Source organism: Vidua chalybeata, chromosome 1 (assembly GCF_026979565.1).
Source record: "Vidua chalybeata isolate OUT-0048 chromosome 1, bVidCha1 merged haplotype, whole genome shotgun sequence".
Classification (NCBI taxonomy): domain Eukaryota; kingdom Metazoa; phylum Chordata; class Aves; order Passeriformes; family Viduidae; genus Vidua; species Vidua chalybeata.
The window spans coordinates 45933183-45951712 of NC_071530.1; the positions used below are offsets into that span (position 1 = coordinate 45933183).

The following is an 18530-nucleotide window of genomic DNA, read 5'->3' on the forward strand; positions in this document are numbered from 1 at the left end:
AAAGAAAGTTTTGGTTTTCAGGCACTGACTGTTTTCTGGCAAATGTTATGGTTTCAGAATAACTGTGGGAATCTGTATGTTCAAAGACTTTAAATATAACATGCAAGAAGCCACTTGTAATGCCAATTTTCCTTGATCTGGAAAATGCCACAGACTAATTTCCTTTAATCTGTAGCAATTTGGTTGATGTTTTTCCACAGGCTAAAAGAATTTTTTTCACTCTCAGTGGTTATTAGGCTGGAAGACTACTTCCAGATGGTGATCATTTCAATTTCTGCTGCCAGGACCACCCAGTTTGCTGATGTAAATGCAGTAGGCCATGTAGTGGGGTTGGGAGGGGTAAGGAACTGTGCATCCTTATAGACAGAAAGATGGCAGAGGGATATGATGAAACAAATATAGAAAAGTATTTGCTTTAAGTAAGTGGTATGCCCAAACAAAAACCTAGACTGGAATAGATTTCTTTAAAACAAGGTACTTCTTTATAGGTTTAATTATTTCCGTAGGCTTAAAAATAAGCTTGGCTAAGAATGCATGGTGTCTGAGAATCTAAACCTGTGGGAGTATCATAGGCTTTCTGTTGCAGTTCATTGCTATTATATAATGCATTTTTCATGCATACATTATAAAGCAACATCTTCAAAGTTAGGCATTTTTATTCCCATTGGAGTCAACCAAAACTCTTTCCACAGATGAGCTGTTTGTTCATCTCATCATGCTTTTTCAGTGGTTGTTGCAATTTGAATTCACTTACCTTGTACAATTTTTTTGGTAGTATGTTTAGGATAATATACGTAGTCTGTTTTCAGCTGTGGTACCATTAAATATCATTTGGCCTGTGTTAAGGCTGTGTAGATCTTTCCTTGTCCCACCAGTTCACTAGCTTGGAGACTGGCAAACACTAGTGGGACGTGAGCCCATCATCAGTCTCTTCTAAAGTGTCTTTCTTTCTTACAGCAGAAGTCTCTTATTAAGACTTAAGTCCATAAACTTGCACTTTTAATTACATTATATGCTTATTAAACTGGACTGCAAAGTCATAAAGTTAGATCAATCTGTATTCCTTTGCGTTCTTGATTCCTCGTAATGATTGTGTATGGTTTTTTACTGGTATTATGCTGATTAAGGATGTAAAAATGGCATTTTTTGACAAGTTTACTTTTGTGGGCATTTTTTGGTGTTGGGTTGTTTTGGTTTGGTTTTGTTATTTGGTTTTTGGGGTTTTTTTCCTTCCCCCCCCTCTTTTTCCCCAAAGGCCTATTTTGAAGAAATTCCAGTAGTAATATTCAGTCTGGCTTCTGTTTCTTCTTTCATTTCTAGCCTTTGACACCCCCTTTTGAATTCCTAACTAATTTACTAATTCCAGTCTCTCTGATTTAATTAAGGAGATTCTGTTTTCCCATGTTATGCCTTAAGTGCTTTACCAAAGTTAGTATCAGTCATGTCTTCTGTTTCCAAAAAATCTTTTTTGTTACATATTAATATTACTGTAATGAATTCATGCAGTATTTATCCTGTTAGTTTATCTACATATCCTTAATATAACTCCTTAAAAGAAGTGTTTTCGCATAGGTTTGTATCAGTGTTCTGTAATGGAGATTATTTGGCCTCTTTGATTTATAACAGAGAATTCTTGCTACAAATGAGCGAGAATTTATGCAGCATGCCAGAAACAACTTTTTTCTGTCAGTTCTTCAGTAACTGGATCAATTTGGAAAAAATCTTAAAAAACAGTACAAAAACCTGAATAACTGAGAAGTGTGTTACAAACACATGTATATATATAACATATATTACAAATATTATATAAGGATTCTGTAGACATATCTAAATATTTACTTTGAACTATTGTAGGAAGTTTTGTTAGTAAGCAGACTTTCTAATATAACATAAAAAGCAGTGCCTTGAATAGTTTGCATGTGTCATTTGTCATGCATAAGTATAATGTTATTTTTCTCATTCTCTCCTCCCTAATTACCCTTTCCTCTCTTGCGTTCTCTCTTCCTCCCATTGCCCTCCCTCCTGCCACCAGGTGCTGTTTTATATTTCTCCTGTAAATAGATTGGTGGGAGCTCTGATGACTGTCTTGTCACTCTTTCCTGGTAAGAAAAGAAGTTTGAACTTCTTTTTATATGTTTTCTGGTGATAACTGAGACAGGTTGTGCTGTCACTTGGAAATCAACTCATGTGCTAATAAAGTTAGGTTGATATGTTGCCTGAAAAATGGGTGACTTCTGTGCATGTCCGTGTACTATGCACACATCTCCTAACACTTACTACTTGTACTTTATGGATTATTTCTTGTGCTTAATTGGAGCCACTGGATTTTCTGTATTTCCTGTGGGTAACATAGATGGGACCCCTGAATAAGTAACACATTCCTGTTGAGTTCCTTAAAGCCCCAAAATATAAACTTTTCCTTCCACATATGCTCTTAAAAAACAAACAAACCAACATAACCCCTAACCTTGCTAATCTTTAGCTTCTAACCAGTCTTTTTAAAGCAAAATGTTAGGGCAGATTCTTTAGGAGAGAAAATGTAGGGTTTGGGTTATTTAACACACCCCTCCCTCCCCAGAGTAGTGTTTTAAATTACATTATTTCCTCTATGTACAGAAAAGCACTTTTTTTCCCCCACAAAAGTCACTTAAATTCATGTGTGCTGTACTTTCCAGGTATGATTGAACATGGTCTTAGTGACTGCTCACAGTACAGACCAAGAAAGAGCATATCCGAGGATGCTGGCTTGCAGGAAAATACACCACGGTTAGATGACTATGTTTCTGTGTCTGCTGCTGATGCTTCAAATGCGAACTTAGGAATGGGAAAGGGAGACAGGAAGATGGCAGGAAATAATTCACTGGAAGGTCAAAAAGCAAATGTGCCTTTCTCCCAGGCTGAGAAGACTTGCAATGGAGCTCAGTCCTCCAATGGTACTGTGCAGCGCTTGAAAGTTCCTTCCCGTGCTTCTCCAGCATCCTCAGAAAGTGACTGGGAGACCCTGGATCCCAGCATTTTGGAGGAGTCTAATTTGAAAGAAGGAGAACGTGAGAATCCAGCATCAGAACAGGCAGGAAATCTTCGCAGCAAAGGCGTGAGCTCCGAAGGCCTTCCCATCACTGTGCAGCCCCAGGCAAACACGGGGCACATGGTGCTTGTTCAAGGACTGGTGTCTGGGTTGGAGGAGGACCAGTATGGGATGCCACTGGCTATTTTTACAAAGGTAAGCATGTTCTTTGTGGCACCTGGTAACTCATAAAAGCATTTTTTTTTTAATTCAGAGGCGGCTAATAATTTTGCTTACTGAAGTCCAGGTGGACAGTAGGCTTCTTCAAAACATGTTACTATGGTCTCTCCTAGGCAGGAGGAAAGGCCTTGCATGCATATTTGCATTCTACTTTCATACCTTTACTTTAATACTATTTGCAGTTTTACATGGTGGTAACCAGCAGCCCCGCTGTGGTTAATAAATCGTATGTAGAAGAAACTACAGTTTTCTTTTACTCTGAGGAATTTGTGATCTAACCTATATAGGGCAAGTTCAGAATACTTCAGAAGCCTTTAGATATCTTAATCTAAAGAAAGATTCTGAAGGCTCTACCTTTGCTGACACCAAAGTCTGTTTTCCTCTTTTGATTTATATCTATATATGTATTTTTAAATGCATATATATGTGTATATATGCACAAAATGTGTATATAAATGCATATTTATACACACATATAATACATATGTATTAATATGTGTGTATAAATACATATATACACACATAAAAATATATAAGATGAAATTTCACCCTCCTGTCTGTGGTAACTCTTTCTGATTGTCTGTGTCTCTTCCTCTGTGCATGATGCTGAGCTTCTGAATTTTAAGCTTGCACTGATACCTAACTGAATTCCAGGTATTTCAGAATCTCTAAGGACTCTGATAGGCATAGTCAGATAACAAGCAATAGGTCTGGTAAGTAGGGCTGGTTAGTAGGGCTAGTTTCCCATAAAAAAAAACAGGCAAAATGCATCCCTTTTAAAGATACTGCTGTCGATAAAAGAAGTTATTTAGTACATTTCATTCTTTTGTTTTTAATGTAATAAACTTTTAAATGAACATTTGCCCATAGTAGAAGATAGAAGATTCAGGTTTATTTCCTCAAGATGCTGATATTCAAAGTGTTTATTCTTCCTTTGCAGGGGTTCATTTGCATTTCCTTGCAGAATATTGTATTTTATGTTTGTGTTTTAAGTTTCTCACTGTAGCTTTCATGGAAATAGTACACTGTGTGGGCTCAAGTCAGCAGCTCAAATGTCATTGCCCTGTATTGCCTCATGTCACCATTAGAAATGCTATTTCAACAAAGATCTGCGTTTGATGTTTGTCCTTATGATCTGTCTAATGTGAACAATAGCCTGTAAGTTGTTGAAAATACTAGATGGAAAGCGAGGATGAAATAATTTATAAGGGGACCTCCAAGTGCAAACTTTTGTTTGCTGCTATGCTCGTCAAATGGAAAAAAAATTTAAGGAAGTTGACAGTTTCTACGTGTTTACCTTCTGTTCCACAAAAGCACTTTTCACTTGAGTTCAGCTGTGTGATTAAAGCAGAAAAGGCTTTGCATGTCTGAGTTAGCAGAAAAATCTGATTCAAAGTTAGAGTTTTAACCACTTACTGGAAAGTTTACATCTCATTTCAAGCTCTTAACACAGGATTGTTTTATGCCATGCCATGGAAAGACTAATGAATCTAACAAATTTGAATGGGAGGAGGTTTTGCCAGGTGGCATAATACATTATCCAAGTACACCTGAGCATAAGGGAAAATAGCTTGTGGTACTTGTTTCTTTAGTACCAGTTCCGTAAGATCTAATAGTCATTTCATCTGCACTCTTTTAAAAAAGAATGGAATATGTTCATGAAAATAAAAGTTGTTGTACTTACAAATGTGCATTTGTAAACTGACATTTGATACTTTAAATAGTGAAAGATTTCCCAGACTTTGCTACTTTAGTATACAGTAATTAAACCTTCCCTTTCCTGCTTCTTAAGCTGTATTTTTTTAAAACTTTCCATCTTGGGTTTGTGATTCCTTTCAAAGCACTGTTGTTCCTTTGACACAGGCTGTTTGTTTTCAGCTGATAAGGGTTTGTCATCTCTAAGGCCATCCGTGTGTCTAATACAACAAAAGAGAGTAGTTATGTTCCTTTCTTCCATATGCTTCCAATTACCACATACTGGGTGATAAAGTGTGTGTGCTCTTTGTTTCTGTCCAATGTGCCATTAGCCGTAGTGAATAAATTTGCTTTGGACTTTATGCAGTTGAACAGCTGGAATTAGATGTCAGGGGTATGTTGATCGTGTGTTTAAAAAGAAATTTACCTACATGTGCCTCTCAATAATCCCTCAATGACTAACTCAAAGCCTTTTTTCAAATATTTTGGGGTTTGGTTTTTTTTTTTTTTTTAATTGGAGTGTAGGATACTAGATTAATTTACAACCCTGAAGTGGCTATAAAGCACAGTGTGTTACTTTCTGTCCTGCTTCTTCTTAAAGCAGGCTTGCATATGCTTATGAAAAATTGATTGCCATCTCTGGTGTCTGGAAGTCCCCATCCACAAAATGTGGATAGCTGTCTGTAGCTTTCCTGCATTATGTGCCTCACAATGACCAAAGACATCATGTACACAACTGGAGAGATGAATCCTTGTCTCCATTGGCTTCTTGTCTCTGAACTTATGTGAGGCCTCATTCTTGTTGCTCATTGTTGCTCTTATACTGCTTATTCTATTGCCTTACAAACACATTAAATTCTCGTCCGTTGCTTTGGATTTCAGTTTCAATCCTAAGACTGAAAGGCAACACAATCTCTTGAAAAATTTAATTCATGTGGAATCTGGTGGCTTCGCTTCACAAAAGTCATCTAGCAGAGCAACAGATAATTGTGGCTGAAACTGTAATAACCAAGGTTCATTCTGGGTGAAATATGCTGGCTTTTATTAGGAAAACCTCTGAATCCAGGCACTTTTTTTCAATGTTATTTCTCGGAATGTCTCTGTTGCTCCAGGGGTACCTTTGTTTGCCGTACATGGCGCTGCAGCAGCATCATCTCCTGTCGGATGTGACAGTCCGCGGCTTTGTTGCGGGAGCTACCAATATCCTGTTCCGTCAGCAGAAACACCTGAGTGATGCGATTGTGGAAGTATGGATCTTTGCATTTGAGCTGGGGGGAAGTTTGCGGGGGGAGCTGAGGTTCTGTTTTAAATGTAGCTTTGCAGTTTCACATGCATGCCTGAATTTTGAGTTCCTTCCATATGAAATAAATTCTCAGCTGCAGAAATTTGTTAAATTTCTATGACTTGAGAGGACAGGATTAGATAGGCTGTGCAAAACTATTGTCCATATTTTTATATGTATCTGATATTTGAATTTGCAAGGCACTTGTTAAACTTTTTTTGTGTTGGTGATGTAATTTAGGTTTTCATATCATGGCTTTTTTCATGGCTTTTTAGTGAGGTCTTCAAAAATAAGTGCTTGCAGATGAGAATCAGATGCAGGTACTGACTTGATTTCCATCTAATTTAATCAAGAGGGTAAAAACACCGTATCTAAAACACCCACTTTGTCACTTCTAGCAAATAGACACAACTATATAATCAGCATCTGGTAACCTAAGCTGGTTCCATATAGGTAATCACCTTAATAAATGGAGGTGATAATCAAAGAGCACCATGTTTCCCCTGAAAAGCTTTCTGCCAAATCCTGTCAAATAAGCATCTTTTACCATGTGCCAGGGAAATGATCGAATTCTGGATGAATCAGTGCAGTATGTGACTTTCTGAGAACAGTTAGTTCATTGTTTCTTTGGCCATTTGTTTCTTCTTGGTATTTTGGGGGAATGAGGGTTTAGATTTAGGTAGCAATATGTAGCAAGTTTGTATAAGCATCTAAATAAATAACATTTATTTAGATGAATGTTTACCCTTGGAATTATTTCAAACAGATAGAAGATGCTCATGTGCAAATCCACGATCCAGAACTCCGTAAGATCCTGAACCCAACAACTGCTGACCTAAGATTTTCAGATTACTTGGTGAAGCATGTAACTGAGAACAGAGATGATGTGTTCCTTGATGGCACTGGATGGGAAGGAGGAGATGAGTGGATCAGGGCTCAGTTCAGTGCTTATCTTCATGCACTGCTTGCTGCTGTGCTGCAACCAGGTAGAACATCCTTTGTCTAGGTTCGGAGATGAGGGTGGACATGTCAAGCATTTGCTCTGTTGCTGCTAATGTGTGGTCTTGTCAGTGGATCTCCCTCTGCCTGAAGTTTCATTTTAGGCTGCTTTTCCAGTTGTCTTTGGCTATTCTTGTTATTTCTTGACAAGCTTGTTATTAATCCTTAATTCAGTCTTACAGACACTTTCTTATAAGAATGTCTTCTTTTCCTTGATTGAATTAAGTTTTCCTCATAAGTAGAAGTACCTGAAACCTGTATGTGATGAGACTTACAAATCAGAGTGTCTTCTAGACTGTGTTGCAACCTGAAGTTAATTTTGGGAAACTACTTGGATTCAAGGAGACATGAAGTTAAGCATCTGTCTTCAGGAAGTTTTGCTAGACTGTTCCAGCTCTTTCCCTTCTTGCCATGGTCCTAAGTAGGGATTCACATATGTAAAAAGTGTAATCTACAGGCTTTATAAGCTTTTGTTTCCTGGAGCTCAAAATTTTTGCTTTACCTCAGAAGGAATTCTCTATGTTCCAACCTTTTACGTGAATATAAATAAAAGAATCAGTGTTTTTTATTTGTGGAAAATGCTTAGTTTGCCCTGCACTCACCCTGTTAACTTTATTATCATAATGATTTTTCTCTATTCACACCAGTTAAATTCAGATTTTGTTTTGTGGTATATGTGAGAAAACATGGAATTGAGAACCTCATTTTGAAGTCTGGAAGATGCCAAGTTCTTGATCTGACAAAATTAATATTTTAAGAGGATTATCAGATTTATATGAAATATCAGGGTTTTCTGGGAACTCATACTACTTCACTGGCTGGCTGTTAAATTATTTCCTATACTCTCCAGTGTTTTAAAGGGGTTGTTGTTACAATAAGTTCATTCCACAGTATTTCCTACTGCAGTTTTGGAACAGGTTTGGGAGTTATTAGATTTGAATGAGTAATAACAGTACAGCAAAACCCAATGTATCTGACCAAGACCAGTGCAAATTTTGTTTTTGTTCTTGGTTGCTGTGTGGCCATTCTTTTCCCTTTCCTGTCATTGCCCAGAGAAAAAGCCAAGAGACATATATTTGGATTATTTTTTCCCAGTTGAGCTCTTAGAGCTTTATAAATGAGTTAAAAATAAGAAAAGTAATTTTTAGCTTTTTTTCCCTATCTTGTCCTGGTACTGTATATTTTTGACACTTTAAAATAAAAATAAAGCATTTTTGAAGTACCCAGATTTTAGTACTGGAGTTTTACTTGTTATGGACTTGATAAGAGCCTGGAAAATGAATTTTTTTCTTACAAGAAAAAAAATTTTCTTGTAATTATTAAATCTCTAATGAATTTCTTCAAATTATCTTTATTTTAATTTATCAGACAATGAAAAGATTTTGTCAGACTTTGGAACAGGATTTGTAACAGCCTGGAAAAATACCCACAACTACAGAGTATGGAATAGCAACAAGCATCCAGCTCTTGCAGAGGTAAATTCTAGGTAAGGAAACTTTGTAGTATTTATTCTAATTCTGGGCAGTAGTTTTATGAAGAAAAACATCCAGAGTCAGGAGAAGTGAAACTTGTTCAAGTTGTCAGCTGTCCCCAGCTACAGAAAGTTTGTCATTCCTCAGGAATTGTCCTCAGATAGTTCTGCTTTTTATTAATTGCTTCCAGGTGTGCAGGGAGTAGCTGTGTCCATGGTTGTCACTGGTGAGATAGAGGGGAGCTGGCTGTTCTGTGTGTATTTTCACTGAAAGATTTGACAATGCCAGGCTTGGTACCACTGTTGGCTGTGTGTATGTTCTGTTTAGTGTGGGTTATTACTCTGCTGCAGGGAGTTTTGTTTGCTTTTACTTTGTCAGTTGCTGTAGTGTGAAAAAGGTTTTTCCTTAGAGCTACAAAGCTCTTTTGGTCTGCTTAAGGGATGTTTTCTATTTGCCACGTGCTGCTGGAAGGAGGTGCTTTTTACGTAGTGAGAAAAGGTTGTTAATATCTCATCTGTAAATAGAAGGCACCTTTCAGGTAGCTCATAAGAAATCTGTCATGGAATAGTCACTGGAACCCAGGCTTCTGTGAAGTGATAGAGTAGTACATGTGCACAGTATTTTTTAAACTTCCTTTTTTTTTTGGTAAGTCACAGAGGGGAATACAGCTGGTAATTGTGTGATACATATTCATCATGGAAAAAAAAAACTAATGTTTTTTTGGGTTTTTCCCTCTTCTTCTAGCCATCCATTCCAGGGACAGTACTCTGTATCAGATGTTAAATTAAGGTTGTCACAGTAAGTACATAGTACTTTGATCCGTATTTTTTAGAAGTGTGGTCAAATTTCAATAACTGCATAACTGTTTCTGTAATGAACTCAACAAGATAAGGATTCAAATTGCCCATCTTCATGAAACTATACTCAAAAGTTCTGTTGCAAAACAGCACCACATCTAAAGATGAAACATTGCCTGAAATAAATAATAACTTTTAAACAAAGGCAATTGTGCTATTTTGTGTTGGACTTCACATAATACAGCCTTGATTTTTTGCATTGTAATTAATATAAGACTTTTGTACATCAACTTTTAATTTGTCAGCTAAAGCTGATAAAACTTCCATCCATGATTTGACTTTTGGTCTTATTATTAGGTGAAAATGTTTTTTTTTTCTTCTTCTTCTTCTTTCTCATTAGCTGGTTTTTTAATACAGCATTGTTCTAAAACTCAGTTCACTGTATGCATAGTGACATGTGACTCAGTTCCTTCAGTTTACAAATTTCAAATGAGTTTTGCATAGTCTTATTGTACCAGACTCGGCTGAATTTTAAGTTGATCTCAACTGCTGCCTTTAAAATTCAAGTCTACAACTCAGTGGTGCTTGTTTTTTCCATAGCTGTTGTGCTCTAACTGAAGCCAGAATTCAGCCTGGGGTTTATGCACCAGGCAAAATGGATTTTTTTCTCACTTAGCTCTGCTGACCATTAAAAAAACAGTCTCTCTCTCTTTTATTAATGGATGATCTTTCTACAAAGTATTAATTTGAAAGCTCTGGAGGCATCTGTAACATTGGTGTGTTTTTGTCCCCTTTTTTGAAAGGGGACAAAACTGTTACTAACTCTTCTGGGTAGTGTGACATCAGTGTAAAAGGACCAGTAGTTCTTAGTGTGCTTCTAATAATAAGTATTTTTACAACAGTGCCTTTATTCTGCAGGTGGGACTTTGATACCAGATCCTCATCAAAATTACTTGCCTTTGCAAACTGAGCCTAGACTTGGTTTTGGTGTATTCTTTTTTTTTTTCTGCTTTTTCCATCTACACTGAAGATTTTGGAAATGGGAAAAGAATGTGGCATGATGTGTTGTTAAGTTTCACATTAATGGGTTTGCAAAGCCTGAAACATGGACTTGAAAGTTACAATTTAAAACTAAATGAGCTTATTTTCAAGTGATTGCATTGGTGCAATAGAACTGATCGCTTTTGTACTTTTCTTTCCAAATGATGATCATGTCTGTCATTTTCTTGCATTTCTTAAACAAAATCATGAGTGTAATCTGCCCTTGATCAAAAATTTAATCTTGGACAAAGATACAAAGTAAGCTTTATCTAGAAAAAAAGGACTGATCAGTTACACTTGCTGTTATATTTAAAGGTTATGTATTAGGGCTAAGAATTCCCAAAACTACTGAAAATATGACTTTGTAATTTTCATCATAAATGCATTTTGGTAAATGTTTAGGAAAATTTTATAGAGCATTGGAATGGGCTGCCTAGGGAGGTGGTGGAGTCACTGTCCCTGGAGGTGTTTAAGGAAAGACTGGATGTGGCACTCAGGTCTGGTTGGCAGGGTGGTGTTCAGGTGTTCAGTCCTGGGTTGGACTCCATGATCTCAAAGGTCTTTTCCAACCTGATGGAGTGTGTGAAGGGTTTAAAGTGTGCTGTGTAAGAATGAACCATTGGGTGTTTTGATTTCCTGTCCTGCTGGCAGCATCTTTTCATCCTCTGAGGAGCTTGCCTAACTGATCTCTGTGGATAAGATGAATGCAGGAGTTGGGCTTGACCATATATGTGAAATATATATATATGTATGCTGTGTAAATCTGTGTGTAATTATACATACTTTAACTACTTTATTTACACCTGAGAGCAGTAATAAGTCAGTCAACTAACAGTCTTCAATATCTTTCTTGTTCAGTTCAGTGCAAAACAGTGAACGTGGAAAGAAGATTGGAAATGTGATGGTTTCTACCAGCCGGAATGTGGTACAAACAGGAAAAGCTGTAGGTAAGAAATCTATTTAAAATCAGTTGACATCTATGCTGGATCTTTTTTGAAGAAGCATCCTATTTCTCAGTTGTATTTTGTTTTAGTCCAAGTGTGCTTTATAACATGCACAAATGAGAGCAACATTTTAAAGGGTACAGCTGCTGATTGAGGCCCCATATATTGTGTAATAGCAGAAAGAGAAGCAGCTAGATAAAGAAATTAGTGTACATCCCTTTTCCAGTGTGGCCTGGAGGTGAATATGGGAAGAGAAATGTTCAGGTAAGAGATTCTATGTAATCTGGTAAATACTTTGACCACCATCTGCATTGAGTTATTCTCAACTTTGATATCGCTTTGACTGAAACTGTCCAAAGCTGGTTGAGATCAGAAAAAGTCCTTGTGTCAGTTTCTGTGGATTTCACAGCAGTCTGTAACTTTCTGGAAGAGCAATTGTTGCACTTGAACAGGGGCATCATCACATTATCATCTTGCAGTGTGAGTTAATGGGAGTTCATCGATTAAGGGGTCTGATAGTTGTTTGGCAGTAGCTGTGCCAAAAATTGTTTGACTTTCTCTTTTATTCTGTTGGAGTCTGTCTTTTCTTTTTGCTGTGGTGCACTCTGGTCAGGAGTGTCTTTCAGCCCAAAGTCTACCAAGCCTTCTCAGGCAAAGGACACCATAGGCCATTTCTGCTGAGCTGCTATGTTCGAGTTCTTCAAATATTTTCTGGCACAGACTCTGGAATTAGATTTTAAATCCCAAATTGGACAACTTATTGAGTAATTTTTTTTAAATATTTCTTTGTAGCAACTCAGTAAAGATAACACTTCAATATTGATCTTTGTTTTGTGTTGCAGGTCAGTCTGTTGGAGGAGCCTTCACGAGTGCAAAATCTGCAATGTCATCATGGTTTTCCACTTTCACACACTCAACCCAAAGTCTTGGGGACTAAATGCTGGTTTGGCAGAATGCTGCTGACTATTTCAGGTGCAATCTTTCTTTGAGCTGTAAAAAGACCACTCCAAAATGTAGGAGTGGAGATTACCTACCCAGGACCAAAATAAGGTATATGTTGCTTGCAAGCAGATGTGGAATGTTATTATTCACTTTCCCTAGAAGTACAGAAGATTGGTCAGTGTCACCATACAATGGGATGGCATTTGCAGTGTATTGGTTATTTAAAGTAACTACTTCTCTTTAAAACTGAGCCTCTGTAAAGACATTAGCAAATGGGGCTTGTTGCAAGCCAAATGTGTTTGACTTTAGATTTGTACATTTTCTTGGATGTTGAAGATATTTATGTAAAGTAGTTCTATTTTTCCATCCAGATAGCCAAATGTTTGTGAATTCTTGTTAGAAATAAGCAGAATATAAATAATAATTCCTCTTTTAGGTTGGATTTGGGAGAATCTCTGCAACCCTTAAAGGGTGGAACTTTCATGCTTTTACCTGCAAATTAAAATCAACAAGGTGCAGAGTAAGACTGTGGCTGACAAAAGTTTTTTTTTTTTTTCTCTGTCCCTTGTATCCATGTAGCGTTGTTTGAATGAATCTATCTCTAGCTCTCTTTGTGTCTCCAAATCTGTGTAACAGTTGCAAAATCAGTAGTCTTTCTCATGTTATGCAGAAGGCCTTCATACCTTTGTGTATGTTTTGGCTGAATTTTTCCCCTGGGACACGAATGGAATTCCAGTTGGAGATATCTCTTCAGAGAAAGAATTACCAAGCATTTCTCCCAAACTGGGATTGGATCATAGATAGTTTTGTAAATTAGGATGTAATTACAACATAATGTAGTTGCATACATATGAATATGAAGTACTAAACCCGCCCAAAGCTAGCACAGTAGCAAACTCTGTGGGATTTTTTTTCCCCCCAGTAAAGTTACAAGGACTCTTCCAAATGAAAATCAGCTATGTGGATTTTCTGTGTTGACTCAGGGAATGTGCTGTTTGGATAATTGCTTTTTTCGTAAGGAAAGTAACACTAGAATTGAGAGTAACTAGAACAGCTCAGTTAGTATCCTTGTGTGAAGAAATATAATAGTTTATTTGAAAAGATGTGGCATAATGCTGTATTTCCTATGTAACATGCATGTGGTGGTTTCTGTATGCAAGTGTATTGCACTTCCTACATTTCTTGATTCCAAGGGAGATTATTTCCTTTTTTCTTGCAATGTGCGTGCCTCTAGATGCCTTCTGACATCCCCACATGTTGCTCTTAACATTTCTACATTACATTATCCAGTGTTCCAACTTTTCTATACCAAAAGGCTCTTAGTTTATTGCCTCATCAGTATCTGTCAGCATTTTGCCATGTTCTTTTCTGGGGCCAAGATTTGTAGTCATGGTTGTATTTCCTATTCCTCAAATAAAATGCAGCAGCTGCAGAAGACATAAACAAAAAGGCTTGAATGTTTTTAGGAAATTATGTTTTAATTCCTTCTATGCATTTGTAAAGTTAATAGAAAAGCCACACTTGCATCACATTTGTCACTGTCCAGCAACTTGGTTGTCAGTTTTTTTGCTTCAGTGATTTGAAAAGATGGGATCTGATTTAAAGCCTTCTTTAATTTTTTTTCCAGGACAGACTAATAGAATGACTGTGGAAAACATAAAGGCAACTATTCAAACAGCCAGTTTGAACAGTTTGATTTGAGAAGGGCAAAAAAGGCCCCATAAGCTCTACTAATTTATTGCTTCTGACACACAAGTAAGATGTATCTATCAAAATGCAGCTATTGCTCCTAGTCTCTGTGTGTCTTTGTATCTCTCCTCAAACTTCTTTCTGTTTCATTCCACAACTCTGTAATAGACATTTATATATTTTTAAAGACTAGATATTACTTTATATGCAGTGAATTAAGACAAGAGCTGTTTATTCATGGTGTGTCTAGAACTTTCTGAATCAGCATGCAGATATGAAAATAAACACTTGCTTTTGTGAAATGACTAACATATTATCTGCACTCTGGGATTTAAGTGGTCACAGTCCATGTTCTAATGAAGACTGAAGAAAGGTGCATAAAGGATTTAATCACCTATAAAACTGACTCCAGGAACTTAAGGCATACCTTGGTAGATTTAGGCTTAGGAGCTCACAGTGGTGAGTTCTAGAAGCCAGGCAAGTGGTTGGTATTTACGTGTACAAGCTGTAGAAGCAGGACCTTCAAGGATCCCTTTTCAATATCCTTGTCTTTGTTACCTCCTCACCTGAGTTTTCTCTGAGTTCTCAAAAGCTTCAAATTTATATGGCCAATTTATTGGCTCTCTGCATTCCCCTTATTCCCACAGATTCCCTCGCTGGCCTAGGGGTATTTGATCTTTGTTTGTTTGTTTGTTTTGTTTTCTGGTGGATTAATCTGAAGAAAGACAGAATGAGGCGCCCTCATCGGCTGCTTGTTGTTTTGTGCAGTGATTCTGTTGTGATACTTCACAATTTCTCTCTTATGGGCAAGAAGACCCGACAGATCTTTCTCTGCAGCCTTTTTCTCACTGTCCCAGCTGTCTCTGTTGTGGAACCAAACGTACAACGTGATTAAGAGTATTTTCCTTTTGTTACAAATGACAGAATAAAAAACTTGCGTTACTTTTCAGTCTTTTTAAGAACTGGCACCCTGCTAGCAAGTTTGACTCAGATTTAAACTCAGATTTAAAGAGTGATTAAGACTCAATGAGTGGGTAGAGATGAAGTGATCTTCATAATTAGTTGTCTTCATTAACATCTACGTTTCCTCTCCAACATTTGCTTAAGCTTACTTTTGGGCTGTAGATAGGCATGCAGCCACTGAGGTTCATCTAAGCCCATGTAGTTCTCTTAACTTAATGCTCGTAACCTCTTCAGTTAAATCCAATGCAAATGCAAGTTATTTTCCTCTCTTCTGCTTTAATATTTCCAGTGCAGGCATTGTTAATTATTCAGAAAGATTTAGGCAGTCGACTTCCATTTCAAGAGCCCTGACATCTATTTCTGCACTGTGGGAAACAATGGGTCCTAAGTGAATTGGTGATAGTGCCTCTAGTCAGTCAGCTGTGAAGGTATTGTTACAGCTCTGTCGTGATTTGATGTTGCAAAGGTATTTCTGGCTGTCAGCATGCAGCACACACTGACTTACAGGTAACACAATAGCACACCTCTCAACTTTCTCTCATCACAGGTGTCAACCTCAGCTTTTTGTATGTGCCAGCATTTGAGGAACTGCCTGTTGAGCATAGAAATGAGATGTAAGTCCCCAAACCCCATAAGACTTAAGTGTTGCTGACCTTCTATTTCATTTGACTGAAGTGTTCAGCATCTTTCATCAGTCAGTTTCATGTCATAACCTTAATTCCTGTACACATCTCACACCAGTTTCCTCAAATGACACAATTTCATTAGAATTTTTAGGTCAGCGTTCTGGTACATTGCACTTGTTTGACTTTGTACTTCTGTTTTAAGCACCTTTGTAATTAAATACAATGTTTTGCCTAAACAAGCTTCTGATTTCCATACAAATTATTACTAAGCAGAGAAACTAATGTGTCGGTATTTAATTGTAAAAGTGAAGGTGTGAATGCAGTTTTTAAACATAGGAACTACTGCTTGATAATTGAACATACAAGTAATGTATTTGATTTTTCCTGTGCTGCTTGAAAAATAAAATACATCCAGACTGTTTCAAGTTCCATCTGCTCAGTAAGCTGTATTATTTTAATAAATTAATTCCACCAGAAGACACTTGCAGGCATCTGGTTTTGATATTGGTAGCTGCTTGTAATTCACTGGCAGTATTTCTGAAATTTGTCTTCCATTCAGAATGATTATGGATGCTGCTTTTTGCAAATTTAGGACAAAAGGATCCTCTAGAGTGACTTTTTATTCCCTGTGGGGCGCTGCTTCTTGTGGATTGATTGAAGTCCTCAGGAGGTCACAGGCCTCTCTTACATCAGTAAGAATTTCAAGTACAACTAATATTTTGGTATAGATTTAGCTTCAAAGTAACTTGTAGTTTTTGTGGATTGTGACATCTGGTCAAAATCAAGATGTTCCGTAAATTAATTGCTGCACATCCAGTTCTCTGCCATAGGTAGCTGTTTTAAAACTTCAGAACTTCTACTGCAGCTGTCACTGTACCTGTCTAAGAACTATTTGGTAAATGGGTTTTCCAGAAGGAGGAAACTGACTGCCTTGAGTAATGCTTAGATGTGAATTAGACAAAGGTTATGTCTAGAGAATGGTTGAAATTGCCTAAAATTTGTTAAGGTTTTTCCAACAGTGTGCAAGTAGTTGTGTAAATACACTGGAAGATGAATTTACATAATGCTTTTTATGCAGTGCAGTTTCACTTTCTTGCAGGTATTTGGTTTTCATTAAAAAGGGCAACATGGAGATTATTTATTAAAGGGAGAAACACTACATTATTGTATTATGATTAAAGATGTATGAAAAATTGCTTCCTGGTGTTTTGAGTCTTTAATGCTATATTAGAGAAGGGACTGACTTAAAAAAGCAGGCACAGAGCTTTACTTCTGTGATGTTTCTGGTCTTGACCCCATTCTTTAAACATACATCAGAAGCAGGGTTTGAATTCATAAAAAATAGGGAAATAACTTCTGTCAGTTAAATAGTGACCCTTACTCAGATTACCTTATTCCCTGCAAATTGACATCATGTGTGCATAACATCTGTACACAGGTGGCTCAATCTCAGTTGGGATGGAACTTGGAACTCTAGCTGTCTTGTGTCAAAATTGTTGGATAATACATTGCTCCTCTTGTAATAATACTTCAAAATCAACTGATCAAATAAGGTGGTATTTTTTTTTGCTTCCATGCCTGAATCTTTTGGCTATTATTGAGGAAAGCACAATTACTCTTTGCCTTAATAAGTAGCAGAAAACACCTACAAAATCTTTTCTTTTGTCTGAATCCAAATCACCATTAATGTGGCACTGCTTTCTGGATCAGGTAAGCATAATCAAGCAAGAATGTTTAGACTGAAGGAAGAAAAGTTATTTGAAGTGAAGACAGATGTACAGCTGTCATCTTGTCTTAAAAACAATATGGGAAATAACATCACTTGCATACTATATGAAATAAATGGAAAACACGGGAGAAGGGAACTCAGTTGACCTATCATGTCTGAAGAAATGCACACAGAAACACAGTGGAGAATTTAAAAGTCCAGGCATACCAGAAAGTGGCAAAAAATAACACTGAGCTTAACATAACTGCCTCATATGACCTGTGGTTACTGACTTTGCTGCTGTGAAAAATTTGTGTGTATATGGATTTTGCCACGTGCCAAAGAGCTGGCTGAAGCATATGTCAGCTCTTAAACTTTGGAAAGTGTTTCATGGTTTTTTTTCTCTTCAGACTCCTCCTCTGGGTTTATATGATCTGTAAGAACTCCACCTTGCTGAACTGTACTCATAAGAAATTTTGTAGGAAGGAGATACTTTAAATACTTCTGAAAGTGGAACTAAACAGAACTTTGTGTGGCTAATGTTAAGCATGAAGTGGAAAGAAACTGGTTTTAAGAGTGAGCCTGGTTCAGGGCCTGCCTAAATTATAGTTCCTTTCATGTAGGAATTCAGAGCAAAAAACAGAAAACAACTGGAAGGTAGCTGGAAATGGGAAACAAAGAAGGAAAAACTCTCCTGGTTAATAAGTTTAGTGGTCTGCAGGTTTGTCCACAACTGTCCCTTAGCTCTACCGCAATGTGGCAGGTACTTGTGCATCTTAACAGAGGCATTGAGAAGTGAAATTAGAAATACTGTGAAAAACAATAGTGCTTTAAATCTTAAAATGATCTCTGAAATGTTGTCAATGTTTTGTCAGTTTTCCCCCCCACATTTAACTGTCTGAGCCTGGTCTCTGCAAAGCTTAGCACAATTCACTGTCTCAGATCTGACTGATCCTTTACAACAAAAATTAAACTTGCAATTAGTATGTGTTTAGACAACTGAAAAAAAATTATTGACTGCATTAATAATTAGCAGAGGCCAGATTGCGTCTTTTATTACTTTAGGTAAGGGAAACTGAAACTATGTAGGACTGACTTAAATTAACTTTACCAGAAAAGAGGTAA

General features: G+C 37.1%; 1 protein-coding gene across 2 annotated transcripts in view; it reads left to right on the forward strand.

The window, feature by feature from the left end:
• AVL9 (AVL9 cell migration associated) overlaps positions 1–16893 on the forward strand; it is a 41721-nt gene extending 24828 nt beyond the window's left edge. Inside the window, exons 9-17 of one of the 2 annotated variants that reach the window (XR_008429928.1) lie at positions 2033–2102; positions 2676–3223; positions 6055–6189; positions 6991–7210; positions 8592–8709; positions 9440–9493; positions 11392–11480; positions 12320–12527; positions 14047–16893. Coding sequence is in view for 1 of the 2 variants with exons in the window: in XM_053938285.1 (XP_053794260.1) it covers positions 2033–2102; positions 2676–3223; positions 6055–6189; positions 6991–7210; positions 8592–8709; positions 9440–9493; positions 11392–11480; positions 12320–12414 (1329 nt within the window). In the remaining variant the exon portion in view is untranslated. Of the gene's footprint in view, positions 1–2032; positions 2103–2675; positions 3224–6054; positions 6190–6990; positions 7211–8591; positions 8710–9439; positions 9494–11391; positions 11481–12319 lie in introns of both variants that reach the window. The other variant, XM_053938285.1, reaches the window with a different exon arrangement.
• Positions 16894–18530: the final 1637 nt, after the last annotated feature.